At 34.8% G+C, this 11,332-nt stretch overlaps 1 protein-coding gene across 1 annotated transcript; it reads left to right on the top strand.

Moving 5' to 3' along the window:
- The first annotated feature begins 6,598 nt into the window (after positions 1–6,598).
- LOC113563043 lies at positions 6,599–10,900 on the top strand. The gene is made up of 5 exons (XM_026974038.1): positions 6,599–6,607; positions 6,709–7,188; positions 7,314–7,480; positions 9,724–9,835; positions 10,682–10,900. The coding sequence occupies exons 1-5, from the start codon at positions 6,599–6,601 to the stop codon at positions 10,898–10,900; spliced, it is 987 nt and encodes a 328-aa protein (XP_026829839.1).
- The last annotated feature ends 432 nt before the right edge of the window (positions 10,901–11,332 follow it).

Below are 11,332 nucleotides of genomic sequence, written 5' to 3' on the forward strand. Positions count from 1 at the left end.
TATACAAGATCCTCAACTACGAGTAGTACCTCGCCCTGAACCGGACGAACAAGCTCAGGTGCAGGAAAATGTACCCGATCCACCTCAAATCCGGGACAAAAATGCGAGACAACCGATTCTGCAAACACCGAGGCGTTCAACTAGAGTTAAGAAGCGCCCTGATTATTTAGCGGAATATACGGTTCGGTAATTCGTTTATTTGTGTTAAGAAAAGAAGTTATGTAAGTTGCGAGTTGCATACAGTGCAGATTAATGTGCAAAGAAATAAGTTATTTTGTTTAGAGGAGAGGGTGTTATATACATATACGTAGATTTAAGTTGCGCGCGTATTACAGCAATAGCGATGATAGCGATTATAGCGATTATAGCGATGATAGCGATTATAGCGATGATAGCGATGATAGCGGCGCGACGGAATTTCGCGATATCACTTCTCTTCGATTCTGGCAACGCAGCTCACCACACGTCTTTGTTCTCTTGGAGATTACGCTATTAAGTAATATTAAAATAAAGTTTATTACAACCACGATAAGTGTTGGACAGTACACTCTGACTCCCGCGCATCCCGAATATTTCTAACACATTGATTTCATGTATATTTTTGAAGAAATAAATTTTCATAATTCACTTTTTTAGAAAGGTTGTTTCTTTATAATTACACTGTTTTTAGAAAGTTCGATACGTTTTATGTACTTGGCGTAAATATTTTTTCTTTTTTTAAAAAGGTATATATATATATATATATTGCATTCTATGTTACTAAATTGTTAAGATAAAGTTCATTTCCTAAAACTAAGGACTTCTTCAAAGAAATCTCTCCTATATGAATACTTTTTGTACTCACTGTACATACATCCATACAGACAGAGACACATATATACGTGTAATATGTATACATATAATTTAATTAATTATATTAAGTAACTTAATTTTGTATTACGTGTTTAGACCACAAGTGAACACAAGCAATATATTACTGTCGTCTTTGTACCCGCTAATAATTTGTATCCTTTTTACCCTCATTTTACGCTATGCAATGTATATTTCTATCATCATACTTATATTTCATCTATTTGTACATGCAATATTCTGATCCACATTCACCTTTGCAGATGTGTTAGTAAAAATATTTCTAATGTATATGTATACAGGGCGTCTCGCGTAAAGTGTTCAATTACTCTCTTGCAGATAGATCTCGTTAAGCTGAATTAAAAAGTCCTATATCATTTTGCAATTAACGACGTAAAATTTTGAGATATTAATAAAGGAAGATGAGCAAATCAGTACACACGGTAAGATGAGACGAGACTTGTAGGCGCGTCTTTTTACGTGGGGTGTCAATTAACACATCCTCTCTACGCTGTTTCATTCGCAATCAGAGTCCGCCTTATTACATATCAATATTATCGCGAGTGTCTGTTACTACGCGATCCTAGCAACGCGTGTAAAAGTTGTGCATATGTATGCACGTAAGTACAATTATACGAATCCCAGCAAACACAAAGTAATCATAATATACATGTTATGGTATAATTTCCCACTCAACAATGTAATTGTTACAAAACACGTATGTTATGTTGTATTTATATTAATGAGTGGGAAATTATAACATAACATGTATATTACTGTTACTTTGTGTTTGCTGGGATGCGCTTATCTATACTGATTGTGAGAAAACTTTCCATCGGATAAACCGATTAAATAGTGTATCCGATTGTTACTCTTATTTGCCGATTAAATGATGGATATGTCCGATTACCTTCAGTGGATATGTCCGATCATTTTCTTTGTCTTTTATACAATTTAATCGGATATATCCGTTTGTTACTATTTAATTGGATTATCCGATTAGATAGGCCATGATATTTTTCTCAGTGTATGAATGGATATATGTATGGATATCAGGGTTGTTAAAGTTACTTTGTAAAAATAATTCGTTACAGTTACTTTCTCTAAAATGTAGTTAGTTACAGTTACTATTCTGAAAAGTAACTCGTTACAGTTACAGTTACTTAAAAAGTAACGAATCATTACTTTTCCCTTTACTTTTTAAATGCTGAAATAAGAATAATAAGTAAGGAAAATGATAAGGTTGAGAGCGACGCAAGGTGTCCGTGCTTAATGTTTAATTCATAGAGTGGTTACATCAGTCATCCATAACTTCACAAACGTTTCGGTCTACTCGTTAGACCATCCTCAATGTGTATGAAATTCCAAAAAAATTAGTCAATTAGTGGCTCATGATCCTCACTAAACACGGTCAGAAGATCCCTCAATTACAAATCCACGCAGGAAGCAAATGAAATTCCAGTCCTTGTACAAAATTAACGGTTGTCAAACCGAAAAATTCGAACAAAGACAAGAAAAACAGAGATGTCATATTCAGAACCTTGATGGTCGATTGCCACAAAGAGACTTTCTCTTTGTGCAGTCTCTTTGTCGGCTCGCATTACACATGCATACTGTCCTACCTAAAATCTGTACTTTACATGTAAATTATTTGTATTGATTAAGTAATGAAAAGAGATATTTATAATCACTTTGCTAGTCTGTAAAACTGTGTGTTTATTTTAATATTTCCAACTAAAAAGATTTGTGAGTCATTATTAAAAATCAAGATACAATACAAATCCGCAGATACTGTACAAATTTATAAGAATTTTATAAGATATTTACAAGAAGACACGTCTAATGCGACCCGGGCACGCCAAGTACTTCAATGTCGTGTGATAAGAGAGTATGCATGGGAAATATTTAGATAAAATAATACTCTCTCAAACTGAATTGCTTCGAGGTATTTGGCTAGTTAACTATTGATTTTATATTTAATTTTGATTTTTCTAAATAGTTTTTTAAACTTTTTGTTGCGTACACGGATTTTTTATGTACTTGGCGTACTTCTTTTACCTTTGTGAGGTCTTTTTAGTGGGATTTATATGTTTCTACCTATATGTTTCAATATTAGGTACACACGTATTATATTTTATGACATATGCCAGAAAAAACAAAACGAACGCAAAACTATGTGTTTGCGTATATTACGACAAATGTGTAGTATACAAACCAGGTCCGTAAAACAGCGTTCTTACCTTGACAAAACGGCTCTTTTAACAGCTTATTACTCGTCATATTTTCGAGCAACATTTGCAATTTCCTAAATATTGTTTTGCACATAAGATAAACGAATGAATACATCTAACTCTGTCGTGAAAGGAGTAAACTTCATAGCCTATATTCAGAACGCGCTTACAACGATAAAAGCGCCTCTATAAGTGGCTTGAAAACCACCTGATTGGTTGAAAAGTCACATTGAAGGCTTTTTGTAAACGTGTGCTGAATATAGAGCCTATTAGTGTCTACCACGTGGCTACTACAGGATAGATCGTTTCACAAACTTTATGCGTCACTGAGAATACTTGCAATGCACGTGTGAAATAAGAGTGTCGCTTCTAACACTGTGCTGTGGTGTTCCATTCGCTTTTATGCATTTAAGTGATACCCCGCAATCCAATACAATTGGAAGTGTAATGCAAAATACGTAAATTTCGTATAAGTGTCGCAGATTTATTTATATCGTTTTTTTCCTCACAATGGCTACAATAACGAATCTTTCCGTCGAAGTGATATATGTAATTCTGGATTTTAAGAATATCAGTGTTCAAAATTTTGCAAATTTTTCCTCCACGTGTAAGCATTTTTATCAAATGCTATACCCCAGCTCATTTTGGCGGCGAAAGTTCGATCAGAGGTATTTTCTAGTTCCTTGTAATAAAATTTAATTAAAATTTTTAATCAAGACATTTATGTTACAAAGTTTTAACGGTATGTCATATTACCACGTTATTGAAACAGAGAATGGAATTTTCTAAAAACAACTATTACATCTATATACAAAACGATTATATCTACATGGTGAAACAGTGGTGGACCTACAGCCTACATCTGTATGAGCAAATATTCTAGGATAGAAATAACTTGCATTTAGTGTATCAATAAACTTTCTTTTTCTTCTAATTAAGTAGTCTGTGCTAATTGATGAAAACCTGCTGTGATCCTCTGCCACTCGCGTGTGTTTTTTTATTAAAAATGGTAGTCCGACTGTTGCGACTAACAATAAGTAGTGAGGATAGATACATAAATTACACATGTGTGTGTATGTGCTTTATGACAATCTATTATAGAATACGTTTCATATATTGCTGCTCAGAGAAGAAAAGAGAAGGTTCAGTGTGGGGTTCTTATTATACAGGGTGTCCCGGGTTTTAACCGACAAACTGCGGGAGCATATTCTACTAGTGGAAATAAGAAAAAATTCTTATATCGAGTTTGCTTAGAAATGCTTTATTACAAAGTTATAAACCAATATTGAAAAGAAATATGAGATAAGTAACAACGGATTTTTTCACAAAAATAAAAATTATCTACGCAATGATTTAGTGACGCATTTCAAAATGTTGTCCTTGAACATCGATACAAGCTAGACATCGACGTAGTACAGAATTTGTTACAGTACGACATTCCTGAAAATTTTGTTGCATCTCAGTAACTGAATTAGTAATTCGTTGCTTTAAATCTTCAAGCGAGATTACTTCTGTACTGTAAACTTTATTTTTTAAAGTTCCCCATAAATAAAAATCAAGAGGCGTTAAATCGGGCGATCTTGGAGGCCAGAAAACCGGTCCTCCTCGACCAATCCACCTATGAGCATAATGTTCATCTAACCAGTTTCTAACTTGTCTAGCATAGTGCGATGGACAACCGTCTAACTGTATCCAGCTGTTTTGGCGAAACTGCAGTGGCACATTTTCCATCAAAATTGGTAAATCGTTTGATAGGAATCTTCGAAAAGATTCTCCGTTCAATCGGTCAGGTAAAAAGAACGGACCAATAAGCCGGTCATGAAGCATACTCATCCAAACATTACATCGAAATTCGTGTTGAAAGTTTCTTTGTCTGGTAGTATGTGGATTATTATGAGCCCATACATGGCTATTATGAGAATTGAATATGCCTCGTCTTGTAAAGGTCGCTTCATCTGTCCATAATATCATTGATGAGAAAAGATTGTCCCTTTCTACTGCATTCACATACCAGTTACAAAATTCAACTCGTTTCTGATAATCGATTGGAAGTAATTCTTGTACAGGTGTGTAATGATATGCGAATCTGTCATCAGCACGCAATGTTCTCCAAATAGTGTTTCGTGATATCTGCAGTTGAGCTGAAGCACGTCGAACACTTTGTGTAGGAGTATTATCAAAAAGATTTAAGATTCTTTCCGAGCGTCGTCGGTGTCTTAGAGCTGAACGAACATCATCATATTCATTCATAGGTCGAAATGAACCCAAATTACGTAATTGCAAATGGGCACATAACATAAACATCTTCGACCTTCCAAATTCTACACTATGTTCCGTTGTTACTTATCTCATATTTCTTTTCAATATTGGTTTATAACTTTGTAATAAAGCACTTCTAAGCAAACTCGATATAAGAATTTTTTCTTATTTCCACTAGTAGAATATGCTCCCGTAGTTTGTCGGTTAAAACCCGGGACACCCTGTATATATCCATTATCCAGTGACTAATCAAACAAACGCTTTTAAAAGAGATTTAAAAGAGATACTTTTTTTTAGAGAAAGACTCTTTTGTGTATGATACAGCTTTCGCATGCGTCAATAACATTTTATATAATTTTATATTACATTCTTCAGAGATAAGATAAATAAGTAAAGGAGTTTCGGGAGCAAGTTGTTGCACTCCTGCTGCCTTGATCCCATTTTGCTATCCTTTCCCACAAAGCTGCCTTTATGTTAAAACGGAACCAGATGTCAGTACTTTTTTGCGATTCGTTTAGATCGTATTTTTCTATCGAAATGCAAGTAACGGAAAAGCTCTTATTATTTTCCTTGAACGTACAACAGATAAAATATAGCGTATAAATTTGGCTCACATGTGTAATACTTTCAATTTTCCTTATGATGAGGTTTTTCTGTTGTGGTGCACTATCATAAATATAACCATCATAAAGAAGATGTCGAAAGATTATATTATTGCTGTTGTTTCTTTTTATATCCTCCTTTTATCCAATTAGATATATCCTTTTAGAAATATCCTTTTAAAAATTATCTTAATTTTTGCATTAAAAGTATGTGTAATTTTAAGCTTTCTTCCATTCCTCAAAATTTATTGCTCTGACAATGGTTTTATTTATACAATTATATATCCAATGATTCGAAAAATTAAATATATTCTTTCCTTACATTTTTATTCCAGATACCCTGGTTTGAAAAATGTTCGTCAAACCGAGATGTATAAAGGCTACTTCAGTTTTGAAGACGCACGAGTAAAATGTAAGGAAGAATTGCGGCATTTGTTGGCACAAATGAGCGAAAAGTACTACAACGGTTCTGATGAGTTCTTGCAGGAAAGCATTTGTGAAGGCCATTGTTTTCAACACCCCCACAATTTATATGTCGAACGCTACCTCTTGCATAATGTAATTCTCGACAAGGAAGAACTTCCTTTATTGGTTTATCCAACCAACACAACATATCACTTGAATTATTATGGATGAATTAATAAGTTTATATGAACGATGGAAAAGGTGAGATTTAATAAATAATGCATATTTATTAAAAAGTTTTACAACTAATTGGAGAGTTACAATAACGTATATATTATAGAGATGAAACATTTATAACATAGGTAGTATACAACGTATTAATGTTTAGTGAAGATAAGGATGACCTGACAAATATTTATTACGGAAAAGTCCTTCTGCCATATGTAAGGCATTATCATCTAGAAAACGTATGGCAGGAATTTATAAATCGCCCTCCTAAACACCAGTTACTGGAAGAGATGATAACTTTTATCATACAATGGTTTCATCCGGAGAAAAATGTCTCTTGCTCGCATATAGATATAGACCTGGATAATATCGCACAACAGGTGATGAAGCGCCTTAAAGTTGAGAATCCCAAGCATCCAATATTCTCGGCATCTCGTGAACAATTCTCGATTTGGAAATACAATAATATCTATGAAAATCAATGGAACAACAGCGATGGAAGACAGATTATAAATATTCTTTTCAACATACTCTTATACAAACCAACTTTCGAGGCAGTTGTACATTCTTTAAAATCAGATCTCTTTCGACAATACCTATTAATGGAAGATATCGTAAGTTATAGTTTGTAATACATTAGGATCAGCTTATGTTATATCTATAGCTTCATATTTATTATTTCTTATTAATGTTAATACTTTTGTTTCTTAAATTATGACATATAGTTAAAACCTTACAGATGAATAGTGTATCGCTGACAATCATATTCCAGAGTGTAGCAAGAAGACTTGGTATATATTGTGATTTAGTATCTTTTCTTATATCTGATCCTGATTATGATATTCTGTTTATGAAAGGCGGCAAAGACGAACCATATTATTGGTTATTAAAATGGAAGCCAAAATGGTTAAACTAATTTTTATTCCAATTCATTATATCTTTTCTAAATTTCCATTTTTCTTTTAATCATATATATATTAGGTTGGCAAATAAGTTCGTTCGGTTTTTGCTTCGGTGCAACTTCTTTCCAATTCACTCTTGTTTTTCTCGATACTATCGCGCAACTTCAGAGTGCATTTAAAAGTACATGTTTCACATAACCTTTCTGTAAATTTTGGTTTGACTAACATCAATATTGTGTGTGCTGCGTAGCTGTAAAAATGAAAGTAAATAACGTGCATTATCGTCATATTTTGCTCTATTATTTCAAGAAGAGCAAACGAGCTGCAAAGGCTCATAAAAAGATATGCCGTGTTTATGGAGATGATGCCTTAACAGAACGCGTATGTCAAAAGTGGTTCACCAAATTCCGTTCTGGAGATTTTGACGTCAATGATGCGCCTCGCTCCGGTCGCCCGATCGAGATTGATTCAAGTAATGTCAAAGCTATCATCGATAAAAATCCATCCCAATCGGTGCGAGAGATTGCTACAGCACTTAATATATCTCATATAAAGCGTAGAAAACAATTTGCGCCAACTGGAATACGTTTCTCGGCTCAATGTGTGGGTGCCGCATGAATTAACCGAGGCCAACTTGGCCACTCGCATATCCATCTGTGATTTGCTGCGAAAACGTCAAGAAAACGATCAATTTTTGAAGCGGTTAGTGACAGGAGATGAAAAATGGATCGTCTATGAGAATGTAACGCGGAAAAGATCATGGGGACACAGCAGCGAGCCACCACAAACAACCTCGAAGGCAGGATTGCATCCGAAGAAGATCATGCTCTCCGTATGGTGGGATTTCAAAGGTGTCACTTACTACGAGCTGTTACCGTCAAGCAAAACAATTGATTCAACCATATACTGCTCGCAGTTAACAAAATTGGACCAAGCACTCCGCAAAAAACGTCCAGAATTGATAAATCGAAAAGGTGTTGTCTTCCACCACAATAACGCCAGACCTCACACATCATTGACAACTCGGAACAAATTACTCAGTCTTGGCTGGGATGTTTTGCCTCATCCTGCGTATTCACCGGACCTGGCCCCTTCCGATTATCATTTATTCCGGTCGTTGCAAAACTCTTTAAACGGAAAAATCTTCAAGGATGAAGAGAACGTCAAAAGACACCTGGATTGGTTTTTCGCCGATAAGCCTCAGATGTTTTACGAACGCGGCATAATGAAGTTGGTGGAAAGATGGCAAGAAGTCATCAATAAAAATGGTCAATATATAATTGATTAAAATTTATTTCGTGTATCAAAAAAATTGTATTTTATTCCACCTTAAAAAACCGAACCAACTTATTTGCCAACCCAATACATTTTTATTATTTTATTGCAGTAATGTAACAAACTCTAACGACGAACACTGTTTTTATATCTATCTCAAAGAGGGGAAAGATGGAGCCATTCTGAATAAAAATAACTTGCCCAGAATTAATAATTTTGCGTTAGAATGTCCAATAAGTTTTGATAGATATCCCAGAATAACTTTGGGAGAGGTAATTATTCATGTATATTATATCAAATCTACTAAATGACAAGAATTCATAAAATTGACCATAAGATAATTGGTCACAAACATGCATAGCATATTTATCATGATATGTTACAATTTACATTATTGACACATTAAGGGGGGAGGGTCAAGTAAATGACCTAAAACTTTGCGATTTTTTTCGAAGAGAATAATAAATCGATTGGTTTGAAAATTAGTGCATGTTTTTATATAGTATTTAAACTGCACACAGGAATTGTTTTATGTAAAAGTAATGAAAATTCATTGAGCAGTAGCTGGTTGAAGTTGCCTCCTCCGCGAACGCGCCGTGGATCGCAGCTCAGTGAATTTTCAAACAATCGATATGTCCTTGTAGATACATATACTTTAACATCTTCTCCTCAGCATGAACCTATTTAAGAAAAAAAAATTTTTAATTGAGAAAATAATAGCAATTTAAAAACAAACGACTTTTTTCTTTACAAACAATTGCAAAAAACAACTGTTTATTGCAAAAATTTCCACAATCCGTTAGGTTCATGCTGAGGAGAAGATGTTAAAGTATATGTATCTGCAAGGACATATCGATTGTTTGAAAATTCACTGAGCTGCGATCCACGGCGCGTTCGCGGAGGAGGCAACTTCAACCAGCTACTGCTCAATGAATTTTCATTATTTTTATATAAAAAAATTCCTGTGTGCAGTTTACCCAGTCAGCCAAATCTGCGCGTACAGATTTTTGCCAATGTCTGTTCGGCAGAATATGTGAGCAGAGAGGCCACAGATTGGGTACAAAATCCACCCAGTAAGCACACTGTCAGCAGTATGCCGACAGATTGGCAGCAGATTCAATCAGAATAATGCAACAAATCCGGTACTATCTGTGTCCGCATTAAGATTGTGTTCTGCCAGCAGATCCTGCTTATAACATGATCTGACAGCAGATTGGCGGCAGAAACTGAGCAGAGCCTGCCGACATAACCTGGCGGCAGAAATAGAGCAGGATCTGCGCAGTGTAGTTGAAAGCAGATTGGCGACAGAAACTGAACAGAGCCTGCCGACATAACCTGGCGGCAGAAATAGAGCAGGATCTGCGCAGTGTAGTCAATGTTGAAGATTATACAGATCGATTTATCATGTAAGATGCAACAATTGTCGCATACATTAACGCCGAAGGAGAGCCTATTAAATTGTATCCTACGATAATCAGAACAGTTAGTACTACTATTACGTGTGGCATAGATACGCGAATAGACGAATTAATATCACGACTATCAGTTGTGACAGATTATGTTGGCAGGCTCTATTCAGTTTCTGCCGCCAATCTGCTGTCAGATCATGTTAGCAGGATCTGCTGGCAGAACACAATCTTAATGCGGATACAGATGGTACCGGATTTGTTGCATTATTCTGATTGAATCTGCTGCCAATCTGTCAACATACTGCTGACAGTTTGCTTACTGGGTAAATACTATATAAAAACATGCACTAATTTTCAAAACAATTGATGTATTATTCTCTTCGAAAAAATATCGCAAAGTTTTAGGTCATTTACTTGACCCTCTCCCCTTAAAGGGTGAGTCGTTTCTAATTTCAAAACATTTTTTGTTTTCGAAAGTTTTGTAATCTTAGTTTAATTTATGAATGTAATGTTTGTTGTAGCTACTGATAAGTTTGTCAAAAAGTTATATGATGGCAATGGAAGATACGGATTATAATTATTATCATGGAAGAAATTGTAATAATTTCGGACGAATGTTCGAAGAAGGTCGTTGGTGGATAAGGTTTCTACATCTGGTGAAAGAAGACTTGTCGACATCACTGTCTGTTTATATGAGAGAACAAGAAGATGGATTTAAGCTCGTAGATGGATTGGTATGAAACGGTATCTCAATAAGTTTATAACTAAAGAAATGAAATTCCTGTAGTTTTGTTTTCTTTTTTTTTGAAAATAAGATTCATTAATATATTTTTTTATGATAAGAATATCTCCATATAACCAAGAATACGAACAAGCAACACTACCCAAGTGCCACACGCTGATTTTGATAAGCTTTGAATATGTTGTTGTCTAGGTCAAAATATGAGACACGTATTTTTTTATACGGGCCCGTATCGCTATTAAAGGGGTGAAACACCCTCTTGAAAAAAATCGGTTTTTATATTTCTTAGCGAATACCGTGGAAACAATAAAAAATATTTAAAAAAGTTTCAAGTAACAGTTTTATGGCTTCTAATGTACTTCATAGCAGTGCAATTAGATTTTTCAAAAATGTCATATTTTTCGAAATCCCTCCCCCCCTCAATTTTTCA

This window comes from Ooceraea biroi, chromosome 12, assembly GCF_003672135.1.
Source record: "Ooceraea biroi isolate clonal line C1 chromosome 12, Obir_v5.4, whole genome shotgun sequence".
Taxonomy (NCBI): Eukaryota; Metazoa; Arthropoda; class Insecta; order Hymenoptera; family Formicidae; genus Ooceraea; species Ooceraea biroi.

Bases quoted from the DNA above. Each gene is read 5' to 3' on its own strand.
- LOC113563043 (XM_026974038.1), top strand. The intron at 7,189-7,313 runs GTAAGTTATAGT...AAAACCTTACAG, and splicing joins ACCTATTAATGGAAGATATC to ATGAATAGTGTATCGCTGAC. The intron at 7,481-9,723 runs GTTAAACTAATT...TCCTGTGTGCAG, and splicing joins TTAAAATGGAAGCCAAAATG to TTTACCCAGTCAGCCAAATC.